The sequence below is a fragment of the Cylas formicarius genome, unplaced genomic scaffold (assembly GCF_029955315.1).
Source record: "Cylas formicarius isolate icCylForm1 unplaced genomic scaffold, icCylForm1.1 PGA_scaffold_10__41_contigs__length_53128322, whole genome shotgun sequence".
Lineage (NCBI taxonomy): Eukaryota > Metazoa > Arthropoda > Insecta > Coleoptera > Brentidae > Cylas > Cylas formicarius.
The window spans coordinates 47,712,681-47,729,282 of NW_026844214.1; the positions used below are offsets into that span (position 1 = coordinate 47,712,681).

The window sequence follows — 16,602 nt, forward strand, 5'->3', positions numbered from 1 at the left end:
CGTAACTAATTTCAATTAAGTGTAGTGAATATAATAATAATAATAATAACAATAATAATAATAAACTGACTATTGAAAATCAAAATATTACAATATAAGTAACAATACAAGAGTGGCGACATTCGCAATTTGCGCTCTTCCATGTAACCAAACGAACAACAGCACCAACGCCATAATTTTCAACAAAATATACACCCGTATATACATCGTAAATACGAGGGCAGCGCCAACATTTCCCGGCCTGAATATGAAAGAAACAAAGTAGGGTAACAATTTTCTATTATTTTTCAATATAATCCCTTCAATACACTTATTACATCTCTTTATTAAAAACTCAGTCCCTTTTGGTTTGTCTGCAAACACAGCCTCTTTTAACTCAACTTCTTCGTTAAACCGCCGTCCACGTAAGTCCTTTTTCCACTATCCAAACAAATAATAGTCGCTGGAGGCCATATCTGGATTATAGGGAGCATGATCTATCTGTTGGATCCTACACTCTAAAATGGCAGCTTATGCAACACCAGCAGTATAAACAGGTGCATTATAGTGCAAAAGACTCACGCCTCTGATCAGTTTTCCTCGACGTGTTACACGTATGCAGTCTCGCAATTTATGTAATAATGTTGCGTAATGTTTACCGTTGACAGTGGCATTAGTTTCTTTAAAATCTATCAAAAAAATTCCTTCACAATCCCAAAAGATCGTGGCCATCACCTTCTTTGTTGACTGGCAGACTCTGAATTTTCTTGGAGGTCACCCTTACGACGCTACTCCCTTGATTCTTTTTTCGATAGAGGGTTATAATAGAGAACCATAGTTTCATCTCTGGTCACAATAATTTCTATCACAGGCTTCGGTTCCGACCCACAGAGTTTCAAAAAAGACCGCGCACACTCGACACGGCTTTGTTTTTGATAAGCCGAAAGGTTTTTAGGAATAGGTGCTCCAGCCTGAGCCAACGCGAATCAGAGAGGCACTGTGAAATACTTTCTGAGATCGTAACTAAAACGAATTCGTTGGAGTCTCTCCTTATCTCGATTAAGTATAGCTGGCCAATAGACAATACTGCAATAAGCGACATGGGATAAAACTGACATTTCACAGAGTTTAAATTTCACTTCTTTACTGAGAAAATGTTTATGAATATACAATGTCCTCAACTTATAAAAGCCAACATGTTTAAAGTCACCGTCAAACCATAATCGTAAATTTCTACACCCATCTGAAGAAGGAGAGATAATCTCATCATTTAGTGTAATCTTAAAAGAAGCCTTTTTTACAATATTTTCCCTTTTATTTCCAGATAATATCTGCGTTTTGTTAGTATTCAATAAGAGGTTGTGATCCGCAGATGCCTCCACAATTATTTTTAAATCTAAATTTATTTTAGTTGCGGCATTTAAATCTTCACTAGCAAAAGGAGTATGATCGATGAGACTTATAAAATTTAAGAAAAGTAGAGAAGTCAGCTGTATTAACTGAGAACAGAATAGGTCCCAGAATACTCCCCTAGGTAATACCCCTCTCTAAAGCAATGACATCGGAATGAGTATTTCCTATAACTACCGTTTGGTATCTCTGATCAAAGAAAAGTTTTAAAAAATGAAACCGCAGTACCTTTTATCCCGAGGAATTCCAGCTTCAGCTAGGAGAACTAAATGATCCAAGTTGTCGAACGCTTTGCTATAGTCCAAGACTACGAGACAAGAGTTTAATTTAGAATCCGCTGCTCTCAATAAATCATCAGTAACGTGAAGCAAGGCAGAAGTAGTGCTGTGAAGAGGTCGAAAACCAGATTGAGTGTTTGGAAGGATTTTGAACTGACGAAGTTGTTTAGCTGCAATTTTTTCAATAATCTTTGAGATGGTTGGCATCAAACTGATTGGTCTAAAATCGTTAATGCCACTTGGACACTTTTTCTTTGGAACGAGTATAACTTCGGCTTGCTTCCATGAGTCCGGAAAAATACCGGTCAGCAGACACTTGTTAACAAGGAAAGTGATATGATCGACTAAATATGGAGTACTCAAAAGAATCGTTTTAATATCAATATGGTCTGAGCCATGAGCGTTAGTTTTAATACCAATCAAAGTCTTATTAACTTCCTCAGGGTAAACTTTAGCAAAACGGAATGGATAAGAACCAAATTGTTTATTAATATTATTTGCAGACACAAACCCCGGATCATTACCACGAACAGTTCCAAAAGAAGTAAAAGCAACATTAAAAATATTAGGTTGGCCAAAATTGTTTTTAAACTTTAAACTAGGATTACTGTGCACTCGAAGTCTCCTCAAAGTACGCCAAAAAATTTTAGGATCAGCCGTAAATGTACTTGCCTTTTCTCGGAGGAGTTCACTAAATTTAAAGTTTAAAGCAATATCTAACTTAAGACGTTTTTATCTTAAACGTGACCTATTTTTAAGTTTTATTAAAAGTTTAAGGTTTTAGGTAAGGCAATGGGGTTGGGGGTCTGTTAATTCTAACTGTTTTTAATGGAGAATGAAAAACAAATAAATAATTCATATTATTCGTAAGAAAGTCAACTTGTACTTGTACAATATTAGAAAACCTAGAAAAAAAGACCCTTTCCGTCATGTTGCTACAGACATAAACATACTAGTGAGATAGATGAGATTCCAACTAGTATAATAAAAATTTCTGTTCTATATGTTAGTGAAGTGTTGTGTATATTGATTTTGCCCGGATTTTCTAAAATATGAGTTGGCTATTTGCGAAAGACTGGTAGATGTTTTTAATAAGTATAAACTGTTCAACAATCACCAGCATGTTTATGTAACAAATAAATCAACATAAACCGCTATATTTTAATTTATAAAAACAATTTTAAAACACTTGGAGGGAGGAAGAATAGCTTTAGGTACGTGCTTAGAGCTTTCTAGAGTATACTATAGTATAAATAGGGATTTATGGCTCAAAAAATTGTAATAATACGGTGTAAGAGCCAATGTACTAAAATTGCAGAAAATTAGAGCCATTAACATTATGTTAACATTATTTTCAGGTGCCACTTTATGGCTTCCTGATCTATATAAAATAAAGAACACTTTAAGTTATCAATTCCAATATACTTTAAAATCAGTATTTAGGTTTCAACAATTTAAAAAAAATCTTTTTTTTGCCGTTAAATGATTCAAATTTTATTTAATATACCATTTGAATTTTAAAAACTAGAAAACTTTAAGTTGATTAAAATATTATAACTAGTTGCTAAATTTTCTACGAACATGCCTTTTAGCTTTAGCACCGCTCACCTCAGCAAAAGAAAAGCTTTTTGGTGTTTTGTATGTAAAATATCACCATAAACATAACCACTAAAGGTAAATTCTCAAATTGACTTTTTATAAAATCAGCTTCGGTCATTTTCAAAAGTTCTTTTTACTAAACTAAACTAAAATAAAAGTTAAATCCACCAATACGAACGAGTTGTGGTTCTCTAATGGCTTCTCTAGGCTAACCTTCGACTGACGTGTAGTCGAATTGACGTCACAACCGGTCACAGACAATGACAGCGTTTTTCAAAACTTTTACAATTTTTAATTGCTCATATTTGTTACCTAGAAATACGAATTTATTTTTTTGTGAACTGTGGTTCTTTTAATAGTATAAACTTACTTTTATAAGCAATATTTTTTAATTAAACTTTTGTTCAAGTTTCCTATTATAGGAAGGGACTATACCCAGCGTTTCTTCAGTTTATTTTTATATTTAAAGAAATAGTTTATACAATTCAATTTGGTAGCGTATTTTTGGCAGTTAAATAGTCTTGCATTTGGAATAAAACATGTGTGCATGTTACGTAAAGCTTTGTGTTGCTTTGTCCAAGTATTTTTGAGCAAATCTTACATCTGTTTCTGTATAAAAATAACGCATACCAAATATCAAAACTGGAAAACCCAATATTCAAGTCGCAATAAATAATTCAAGTTGTAACATCGGGCTATTCATTTTCAACGACACTAAACGCGCTGGAATGATCGTGACGTCAGACCGCTGCTTTTCGATCGAAATGGCAATATGTTATAGTGTTATTCTCAGGTTATAGGCCGCTAATTATATTATTTACATTTATTTTTGCTCTTATAAAGTGTGTAGTTAATCATACAATTTATCATACAATTGATGAATTTGATGATGAATGGGTATCATTAAATAAGTCTATATCAGAATAAAACTTGTTTACATGCAGCCTTTACCTTCAGCTTCAAGACATATTTTTGAGTTACAATCAAAGTTTCAATTACGCTTTTATTGGCTGCACCCTATGCAACGATGCAGTAATTAAGTAGTGATTCAACTAACACACAGTACATCTCTTTTAGAATTTTTGTAATAATTCTTGTCCAAGTTACTAATATTTGTAGATTATTTTTCTAATTTTATTAGAGATATATATTTATTTTAAGGGTACGATTGCATTGGAGGCGATTTTGACAGTCAAAGCTATGAACAGTTATGTCCGTAACAATGGAGTCATTCACTTTTTAACGTTCAGTGCTAAGTAATTTTTATGCTACCAACTTTTTATGTTTCATAGTCTCTTCGGCTTTTACTTTCACCTCAGACTACATTTCTCTACTAATGACTATGGCGATGTTCCTTGGATATTTCTTTCTTTATAGTGTCATGGTTGTCGAACCAAATCTCGTCTAAATAATATATAATGGGTATTTTTTTTTTCGATGTATAGAACTTTAAGTTTGCATTACTGTTCAAGATGGCGACCGATTTAACAGCTGTCAAGCGATTTATTCTCAGTTGGGTTTGGCAATATAGACTCACGCCTGAACAACGCTTGCAAATAGTGCAATTTTATTTCCAAAAAAATGGTTCTGTGCGGAGCAGTTAATTCGATTAACCATGGAACGTTTTCGCACCACGTTTACTCTTATTGATAACTCGCATCCCCAGAGACGCCGTACGGTGCGTACAGAAGAAGCTATTGCTGCTGTAGAGCGTAGCATTGAGGCAGACCCGAATGAGTCCATCCACCATCGAGCACAGGAATTGGATCTGTGTCCATCTACTTTATGGAAGATTTTGCGGAAGGATCTTGCCGAGATTGCCGTTGTTCCCGATTTTCATAAACGAAGTTTGTTTAGCGATGAAGCGCACTTCTGGTTGAATGGCTACGTCAACAAACAAAACTGCCGCATTTGGAGAGCGAAGCTAATCCTCAAGTGTACGTCGAAACATCGTTACATCCAGAATAACTGACTGTTTGGTGCGCTTTATGGGCTGGTGGAATCATTGGTCCGTACTTCTTCCAAAACGATAATGGCCAGAACGTTACAGTCAATGGTGATCGGTATAGAGCTATGATTACTAACCCTTTCATTCCTGAATTGAATAACCGTGATGTCCAGGAGATGTGGTTTCAACAAGACGGCGCAACATGTCACACAGCTCGTGCCACAATCGATTTATTGAAAAACACGTTTGGTGACCGCCTAATTTCACGTTTTGGACTTGTGAATTGGCCCCCAAGATCTTGTGATTTAATACCCCTAGACTACTTTCTGTGGGGCTATGTAAAGTCATTGGTCTATGCGGATAAGCCACAAACGCTTGACATTTTGGAAGACAACATTCGCCTTGTTATTGCCGATATACGGCCACAAATGTTGAAAAAAGTCAACGAAAATTGGATGTCCAGATTGGACTACATCCGCGCCAGCCGTGGCGGTCATATGCGAGAAATCATATTTAAAATGTAATCCCACAAGATTATCTTTCGGATAAATAAAATTAATGTCAATCGAATAATCCGTCGTTGTTTTATTGCAACTTAAAGTTCTATACATCGAAAAAAAAACACCCCTTATTTCGTTTTTCTAAGCGAAATTGATTAATTTAAGTTAAATATTTTTGTCTTCATTCCTCCAAACGTTTAGTACAAATTTTTTTGTGCAGAAATCGGGGCAATTATTCACGACTGCCAGTAAATCAACCGTTTTCTTGACTGACTTCTCTTTTCTTATTACTCTTAAGGTGCAAAAAATGGTTAGTAAGAACTAAGAAGAAAGGCTAGGAGTTATGAGGACAACACCCACTGCAGCGCTGGAGGTCCTACTGAATATTCCACCCACACAGACCTATATACAAGACGATTGGTCCAAGACCAATGACGAATAATCGGTGGATATTGCAATAAACATGACAAGAAGTGTTGTACTGAATTGCTTCCTAACATTTCGCTACCACAAGTGGATTCAGGACAACTGTCGAAGTGCTAGCGCTGCCGATGGACAGCTCCGTTAAACATCAGAATACTTAAGTCATGTCCAGTAGAGGTTAGAAAAACGACCTACGAATAAGGGCGAACAGAGGGCTCAAAAACTGAGAAAGGTGTAGGAGCTGGAATATACGAACCTTCAGGGATTGCTCAGAAGTTCATCAACCAAATTTACAGCAGACCTACTAAACAGAACAACCGAAGCAGATGAAGTAGATATTAACATAAGTAAGGGTAGATGGGCAGTGGGCAGTGGGAAAGGCGCAAATAGATTCTGGACCGCTGGAACGCGTAAGTTACTTCAAATATATTGGCAGCTGATTGAATGCTGACGGAAACTGTGACGTGAAGATTCTAAAAGAATTGAAATAGCCCGTAAAATATCCAGTCTTAGGTATGATCAGTTTGGCTCTGCGGATGTGAAACATGAACATTCAAAGCTGCTGACGTCGCACACTTCCAATAAGGAATGAATGATGAACTCCTAAAAGCTGTAATGCGGGGCCCTAAGTACTATCTGCTCCGCCTCATAATTAAAGATAAAGTGGATAGAAGATGGTGGACCGGTTGTAAAAAACTCTTATGGCTCCGTAACATCAGACAATGGAGTGGTAATAATAATGAGCACTCACACCAATTCACGCAGGACGCTTTAAGAAGAAGAAGCTTATTCTGCCAATGCAAGACACGTGCTATGCCAATCTGAAAACCTGTCTAAAGTGCTAAGCGTAACGAAATGAGTCACACCAAAAGGGCACTGTCGAAGCTATGTCCAATCGGAGAGACTAACCTAGATGAAACTCTATAGCTAGATAGAGAGTGGCAATAGGTGCTTCGTGTCGCAGTAATGGACAGGCCAATTGTTAACTCTAAAATCTTATGACGAGAGGGGGGTATAGATTTGTGTCCGCCATTTGCATAAATCCGCATATTTCAAAGGAAAAATTGCCACTAAACCGCTCGGCGTGGGGGAATCCCTTCCCCTCTCCCTTTCCCGACTCGAACGCGATACGTGAGCACAATGCTCATGGCGTATCTTATTAAAAAACCATAGCCGGTGTAATATGTGGCCTATTCAAATATTACCCGAGAAAATTTATGATCGAGGCGGCCGTGTCGACGGCATAGGAATGGCCTTTTTTATTCTCTGCCTCTGCCTCGAGAAGCGTAACAGAAAATAAACGCTCCGCGTCATGAATATTTGAGGCCCGCGTGTCACTTCGGAAAGTTCGACTAATGCGTTTTTACAAATTGCCATTCACATATATCCGATGAGCATTCTTTGTTGTAATGCTATAAGGTTCAATTTTAAAAATTCTTGTCAATCATAATTGACACTGGTATTTTATAAATTCTACTGAAAAATATTTTTTTCTTCCTCAAAAATATTATTTAAGAGAAAATTGGCTTCTGGACCAAAAACCCCAATTATGGATTTTCCGACTTCCACAAAAGTTCGCCGTGTATACACGTAAGTCTATATTTTTCATTGTTATTAGCGAAGACTTGAAGCGTTGACTGTTTCTTGTAAACACTATCGAGCATTTTTAATCTTTCTTGTTCATTACATTAAAGATTTGCTTTCCATGGTGCTCTGGGAATAAATGTAGTATTTTTATCACTAACATAAATAATGAGGCAAAATATAGTGATTAAACTGTTGTCATCTGTGGTTCAAAAATACATCTCAACGGTGGACTAGATAAGAGTTTTGAAAAGTTTAGTTTAAGTCCCATATTTTTGACACAATTTTTTTTGCAAACCTGTTTTTTATCAATCTTCAACCACCACTGAAAATGTTAGACAGCACATAAGATTTTTTTGTCTGACATACCGGACGCAGCTGTTCACATACATCACAAATACGATGAGTCTCAGGAAGGAACCCTGTGGTACCTCCTGCGTTATATCCAATATTTTTGAACATTCACACCTTCACTCACACATATATTGTTTTCTATTTGACAAGTATAATTTCGTATAATCTGCCCTAAAGGCTAACTAGTAAACAATTAAATTTTAGGAACATTAAGGATTTTTGGGGGAAATTCCATTTTTTAAAATAATAACTTATTGTAACTACCTACTTTTGAAATAAAGCAACAACTTTCTCTTATTTGTAATATTTAAATTAAACACTTTAAAAGTACACATAAAACCTGGAAAATTTATGCAACCTGCAATGAAGTATTTAACTGTCGAGGGAATATTTATTCTCTGAGCACGTTGCAACGTAATTTTTAATTAAGAACTAAACAATTTTCCTTGTCTCGCGACTGATTAAGATTTTTAAAGTTTCCGCGTTGAAGTTTCATAAATTCCGGATATAAAGTATTACTCCATAGACGGAGTTGCTGAGTTTAATAATACATTTTTATTCTCTTATTAGTCTTACTCTTATCGTACTTTCCTATAGTTACTCTACTAATACATCAGGTGATTTAAGCAAATGGGAAAAGAGATACTGATTCATTTTCTTTATGTATGCCAGATTTAATAGTGAATTACTGCAGAAAAATTTACAGATAATTGGGTATGCATTACCATTTACAAATCTTCTGGATTCGTCCTGTTGATATCTTCAGGGACTTAACTGAAACTGATTTGCATTCTACTCTACCTGTGCCTGCTTGTATACTGTTTGTACTGTGGTATACTGCTTGTCTACTTGTCTCGAATGATTGATTCCCATATTGGTTATCTGGTTGTTACTTGGGAAACGTAAAGTATTATCCGCCTCTGGTTAATCGCGTCTAAACTCTCCAGCAATTTGCTTCCTTATTATGCGAAGATATAAACTGGCCATAAACCAAAAGGATTAAACGGTAATGAGAATAAAACGAAACTTGTGAGACTTTCTTCGCGAAATTTTAAACTACTACACTAGCGTCGGGTTTTATGATTATGGCTCTTTGAGTTAAATAAATTACACAGGCCGCCGTACAAACTGGAGACAGCTTTAAAGGCGAAACGCAGGACTAATTCAAAGGCGATGATAAATTGTGATAAATCGCACACATCGTCGCTTTGCTCCAAACTTTGCCAGTTTACGAAAATTTTATTATTTATAATCCCCGCCGTATATGTCTGTGATAAAATGAGCTTGTTTTCTCGAGAGTTAAAGAAAAACCATGTTTTAACAAATGTCCGCGCAGCCTTTAGCAATTTAGTAATTTAATTGTCTTCGCAAATGGCAAAATAATATATTAATATAATTTTCATTAAAAATTTTGACCATCGTCGTATAATGCTGAATACTGTGTACTGTTCTTACATTGTTTTTTTTTTAACTCATGCCGCATCATGGGGTTAAAATTAATAATGATTTCAATAAGTTCGGATACGCTTAAGACACATCCATCCAATCTTTCGAGCTCCGAGAACATGACAGAAGCAGAAATATGGTTAAATACAACTGTCAATAAAACAAGGTTCATCATTTTTCAAAGAAACTTCCACAGGCTACTGTAATACCATTTACAAATCTTCTGGATTTCCCCTACGTTTGTTGTTGATGAATCGAAGTATTACGCAGGTAGTTTGTAAAATGAATGACCCAATGTTAGGTCTGATTTTCTATTATATAATAGGAATGTCTAAAGATGGGAGACTACTATAAAATGTATGTCACAATGTATAGATTTAAATAATTAAGAAAATATCTAAGGGATTCTTGTGCGTGAAGCCAAATAACAAAGTTTTCATCAACGTAGCGTTACGATAGTTATTGGTTATGTGTCAATGCGTTCCTCTCAAAACATTCATAAATGTATTTGCGACGACTGGTAATAGTGGAGAATCCAGAGCTTTTGTGATATTTGTTCATAGATTTGGCCGTTATAAGAAAAATCTGTTAATATAAATTTAGATAGAAAGGTTTATTTCAGATTCTCCCATTTTAATATACCTGACTGTAAGTCTAAAATAACCAGAATATAGTTTGGATCAGGCTTAATATTTTTAATGGAATTAAGTACGAAACAATCCGATCCCCTTAAACAGTATACAAGAAGGCACACACTACAATTCAAAACAGTTCCAGTTAAGCTCTGAAGGAGCCAGAAGTATGGTTGGCGCAACATCGGTACGTTCGATTTATTTTCATGAGTTTTGACAGCCAACTCCCAGAGTCTTCTCTGCAAGTGAATGGATAAAATATTTCAAGAGTACTATCGAAGCGAATAACTTGGCCCAGCCTAAGAAATAAAATGTAGCTGAAAGGAGTCTTGGTTAGTTTTGAAAATATCTGCTACGGAAATTGACATGTAAAATTTGTCGCAGAACTCTCTTATGATATCTACTTACGGCAATTTTATCTGCACCAGTAAATTCAATTTTATATTATTGCCAATATTTTTAATTCGACCCCTATTTTTTTATAATTTTTTCTTACAATTTCCCGAGCCGAAGAGACTCACAGACTCAATTTCCATTTCGAACTGCTGCAATTTCGCCCGCTTTATCCGCTTTGACACAAACGCAATATTTTTAAATGTAATCCCTCGAAAGTTTAAAGGAACCCCGAACTTTCGAGTCGGGATTGTTGATCAAATTATAGGGAACAAAAGCGATAGGATAGAAAATGCACTTACACTCTGGATAGAACGCACTTCCGCTATCTGCAAAATTAATTATTAACTTAACATTATTGACGGCGGATAAGAATGGACAAAAAGAATTCGGGAGCAATTTCGACCGTTCTTATATGTAAACGCTGTTCACAGGACGGGTCCCGGGTTCGATACTCAGTAGACGTGAAAAAAGAAAGAAAGATAAGAATAAAAATTGAATTAATAGACTTTGTAGCCCTAGTAAAGAAATGAGGAAATTGACATCATGAATTTGAATTTGAATTTCGTCTAAAACTGACTTTAAAAAGTGTTGTCTTGTATGTTGTGCAAACACTAACAAGAATAAAATGGATGTTGCTTGATGTACCGCGAAATTTTGTGTTAGAAAAAGATGATTTGGTGCAGCAAAAGAAGTTTACAAATATCTTCCCATATTTTAACTTGGTACCCACACAAGAAAAATTAGACTGTCTCTGTTATGTAGCCATTTAATCGGGTCATTTTCTCTTCTTTTTAGATTAAGTAGTGACTCCTATGAAAAGAACTGAAGTGGTGAAGAGGTGGACTTTATCATTGACCGCCTTGATCCCTAGATTTAAATCCTTTAGATCTGGGGATATTTAAAGAAATAACAAGAAATAATTCTATCACCACGCAGACATTTTTTACGATATTCACTATAAAAAATTGTATTTTTATTTTGCCTTACCGGTCTTGATTATTTGTTGTGTTTTTATTGGAGATATAACGTTTAAATAAAATATTTTTTAAATGGTTTTCAATGAAATATTTATAAATGAATCATTTTTAAATTTTAATGAGGATACTTCTGGACTGCTACTGCGTTGATTGTTTATAAATCAAACTGAAGTTTTGGCTTCTTCCTCACATAACTGGCCCGCATTCTCTTCTGTACCTGCTTACATATAGTTAAATAGCCGGGGGTGGAGGGAGGGTGAGATAAAGGAGGGGCCTGATGACTGATTCCCATATTGGTGAAAGGTAAAGAACTGAATCGCGGTTGGGACTGTTAATGTTACTTATGGTCTTACAGAAGAATTGATTAAATCGATTATCGATGATGTCCTGAGTTTATTAAAGGCTATTTCATGTTATTTGTGTATAGTTCATATTTTTCCTCGTCGCATAGGCATGGAATGCTGTAAACTGGTATATCAAACGGAATTTTGTCTTTGATGGATCGAAGATGTTGAGAGATTGTTGGACAAGTGGTAAGTCTGGTTTTAATATTGTATTACTTAAGAACTTTTGATATGTGGTCAGTGATGTTTTTTGAATGCAAGGAAGGACCACAGTGGCAAGTGTTGGGTTGATTTCGAACTCATTGTCTTTGAAAAGTTGTGGTGAGGTGTATTTTGTGGAAATGTGGGAGTTATTAGTTAATTCTAAGTTATCGGTCTGTGCGCGTTGGTTTTCTGTAAAGAAAATGACTTTCTTATAAATTTCTGGAAAGAAAATGATTTTCTATTGATAAGAATATCGAAGAATGTGAGATTATTAGTTTTTAAGTCAATGTTAGAGTTTAAATGGCTTAAAAATGAGGCAAATAACAAACGTATCACCAACGTAGCATTTCCATAATTTTGATTTTACATGGAAAGTATGTTCTGAATATATTCAAATATATTCGCGATGACTGGTGATAATGCAGAATCCATAGCCGTCCCTACGTGTTTTCCTAAATTTGACCGTTACAAGGAAAATATGTTTGAGACCAGCATTTTTCAATTAAGATTCGATAATGTTGGAATAGGGACTTTAGTAATTAGGAAATCTACCTCGAAAATAGCCAGAATATCGTTTTTTTTTTCAATGAAATGAAAAAGTTAGTCAGAAGTCAGTAGAAGCTAGATATTTTGTTAGAGAACATGTTGGAGAACCAATGAGAATAGGTCGAAGCGGTAATTTTTATGAATCATTCTGTTTACAGAAAACCTACGCAATAAACCGATAACTTAATGCATTGTCACACCACCATCCTGCCCAACTCTTATTTACAGAGCCTTAAAACTAAAAACAATAATCACTGAACCTAGAACTAAAGCTAAAAAAAGTATTTGCTTTTGTATCAATTGTTCTTAAGAAATATAACGTTAAAACCAGTTTCACCACTTTACCGAAAATCTTTCAACATCTTCTATCCTTAAGAGACTTAAGACTACGACAAATAAACTCCGGACTTGAAATCTTATTCGATAAAACTAATTTTTTTTCTACCGAAGAAATCTAGAACTCAAATTTTTTCTTCAACCAATATGGGAATTAGCCATCCGAGACAATTTTCATTTTCTAGCAAACCTGTCTATAGAAAATTAATTGTTCCCTGCCGTCGTGTAAGTTTTTCTTTAATTGATAGGGGTGCCCCAATTCAATTCCCTCCACTCGTTAAAAAAAAAATTAAAAAAATACTCAGGAAGTATAGTTTTTATAATAGTAATCTGTCCGTGATCTTGTATTGTTGCTATATATGTTTGTTTTTAAGATAAATAATGGTAATTTGGTATCGCAACTACCCTTTATTATAAAGCAAGAATAACCCCGGTTTGGCGCATTTGTTTTAAAACACCCTGTACTCGTTATAAGAGAGAATACGGCAAAAAAGAAAACGTTTCAGGGATTACGCTTCGTTTTTTTTTATCCTATTAGCGTAAGCCCCGGTATTCTTTTTGAGTCGGACAAACGTGCCGCAACAACTTGCCACCCCCCCCCCCCCTCCCGCAGAATCGTCCACCACCTCAATGTTAACAAATCCCTTTGTCCCCGACTCCGTATTGAAATTCGGATTACCACCACCACCACCCGTTTTTCTCTTTTGCAGAGTCAGCGACCGACTTAATTGACGGCAAATATGGCGACGTGTCCGCTCAGCTTATTTACGGGACATTCACTACTCCCCCGAACAGCATATCTGGGAGCGCGGTGTGCGCTTTCAGTCTGCAGGATATTACGGACACTTTCGAAGGCAATTTTAAAGAACAGGCCGCCATAAACTCGAATTGGTTGCCGGTGCTCAGCAATAAAGTGCCGGATCCGAGACCCGGTCAGTGCCACAACGACAGCAGGACGTTGCCTGACCTCACCCTCAATTTCATCAAGACCCATTCGTTGATGGACGAGAGCGTGCCGAGTTTCTTCGGACATCCGATCGTCATCAGGACTAGTTTTCAGTGAGTTATTTAAAAAGAGGCGCACACGGCGGCAGTATCTTAAAAACCTGGCAAAAAGTACAGGCATAATAAATTATGTTCATTTGGTATCACTCTTCAAAAAAAAAAAAACAGCTATTTCATGTGCGAACTATAACACAGATCTAAAATGATTTTGATTTTTGAAAGCTATTTGCATAGTGTATATTTTTGGCGGCCCTTTCCCCAACAAACGCCACCTTTTAGCTCTATCGTTTCATTTTTTTTATAACACTCTATATTTTAAAAATGTTATATACCTATGACATGAATATGTTTGTTTCATGGTAGGCATGATTCTCAAATTAATTGATTTTTATGAAATTAAATATTATTTGGCAACACTGGATAACCTGCTGTTGTCTTCGTTGTTGCGTATTTCTAGTGTTCTAGAATTTATAAATATGGAAAGAAGACATGGCAAATAACTTGTGTTATCTCTGTGGTATGGTCTGTTCATAGATATAAGAAAGTGACCAATTGCTTTTGAATGGGATTATCCAAGGGTGGTCATTAACATACAACAACAAGAATATTACCTAAAGTTTCGGAATTTAAATTTAGGCAAAATTGTGGTCCGTAATAGAAAATAATTTTATACCTACCTGTGTTTAATATTCTTTGGTTCGGTATACTACTTAGTTTAAGTTTATTAGTAATCATTCTTATTTCGTGTGTAATACAGCGTGTGTTGAATCGTGTGCGAATTATGGAAATTATGTGCGAGTCTAGTGTATCTCAGGAGATGCTCCCGCCCAAATGTAAAAAACACTATTCTATTGAGACTAAGGAAGTTATAAACAATGTTTATTTGACTCTCATTGAACGTGGTGCCAGCAAGCACGCATCTTTAGAAGAAACGGCCACATCGACGAAAATTGCAGCATCAACTGTATGGAAAATTGTGAATCTCATTTCAGCGAGGAAAAAAAGAAGCGATGCTGACATTTTCTCGAGTGTAGATGAAAGTGATCAAGATATAATACGGCGTAAAATTTACCAGTTATACGAGGAACAAAGCGTGCCTACATTAGATATCTTAATTAGGAGGCAGAACTACCTTATGGAAGTGTATTCAACACATGGGTTTTAGATTTAAAAAAAATTACAAAAGGCAAGTTTTAATGGAATCTTTTAGAATGCGGAAATGGCGACTGGAATATCTAGAAAAAAATAGGATTTACAGAGAACAACAAAGGCCAATTATTTACTTGTGATACCCCGGAAAAGGGTTGATTTGACTCAACTGATAAGTTGAGTCAAATCAACGCGCCATCAAAAAGAGGTCAAAGAATAACTATTTTGCATGCTGGCTCTAAAGATGGTTGGATTCCAAATTGACTTTCTCTGTCTGCGAAACATATTAAAGATTCTTTTCTGGATTACCATGAAGACACCACCGCTGATTTATTTGAAACTGGGTTTCAAAACAAACTAGTTCCAAACATTCCTCCTAATAGCGTCATTGTAATGGACAATGCAAGTTATCATAGTAGACAGTTGACTAAAACCCCTTCCTCATGTGACATAAATGCAACAATCCAAAACTACATGTATAATAAGAATATGTATTTTCACGAAGATTATACCAAAAAGCAATTAATTGAGATTCTACAAAGGTTGAACCTACAAAAGGAATACGTTTGTGATGATTATGCAGAAAATCTAGGGCATACAGTTTTAAGGCTTTCACCTGTATATTTAATTCCATTGAACATGTTTGGCACCAACTGAAAACTGCTCTTCTTCGTAACAATGTTTTGCCCCGTGTTAACTCCAATGTCCTCAAACTTATAGAAACCGAAGTTTTTAACATCCCTCCACAGAGTTGAACAAATTCTGTTAAATATATAAAAAAAAGCAGAAGAATCGTATATCCATATTGCAAATAATATAGAACAAATAATAATTAGAACAGGCGATGATAGCGATAGTGATACTGATATATTATGTGAATGATTTTAAGTAATTTAAGTAGGTAATAAAAATATTTTGTAATTTTATTTTAGATTTAAACATATGTACATACATAAATAAATAAATATTGTTTAGTATCTTTCCTAAGAAAACCCCAAATAATTAAATTCTAAGCAAAGTACGGACCTGTTCGGCCATATTTCATTCTTACAGCTTGCCCGAGTCTTTCCTTAATTCGTATCAGTTAGTCACTTTCTTATATCTATGAACAGACTTTACTTATATCGTAGTAAAGGCAAACTATAAATTCTTTTTTGAAAAATGTATACCTCGCTTATTTTGGTTTTAAAATTCTGTACGTTTAAAAGAAACGTATTTTGAACAAAATAAACTACCAAGAACATCAGTGGTTGCTTTGTGGCGACCTTAAAGTGCTGTGCATGCTCCTAGGACAAAAGAGGGGGTTATACAAAATGACCATGCTTTATTTATGAGTGCAATAGTCCTTCAAGAGATATACATTGGACTCAATTATAATGGCCTTCTTGTAGCAAAAATGGATTAAGAGATAGCTTACTTGACCCCAAAAAAGTTTTGCTGCCTTCTCTTCATATCAAACTTGGCTTGTGAAGTTTGTTAAAGCCCTAGACAG

General features: G+C 35.4%; 1 protein-coding gene across 3 annotated transcripts in view; it reads left to right on the forward strand.

Annotated features, from left to right (window-relative positions):
- LOC132696374 (semaphorin-1A) overlaps nt 1-16,602 on the forward strand; it is a 785,898-nt gene that overhangs the window by 742,876 nt on the left and 26,420 nt on the right. For all 3 annotated transcript variants that reach the window (XM_060661169.1, XM_060661178.1, XM_060661187.1), the window contains one exon: nt 13,667-14,015. In XM_060661169.1, the coding sequence (XP_060517152.1) occupies nt 13,667-14,015 (349 nt within the window). The remainder of the gene's footprint in view (nt 1-13,666; nt 14,016-16,602) is intronic.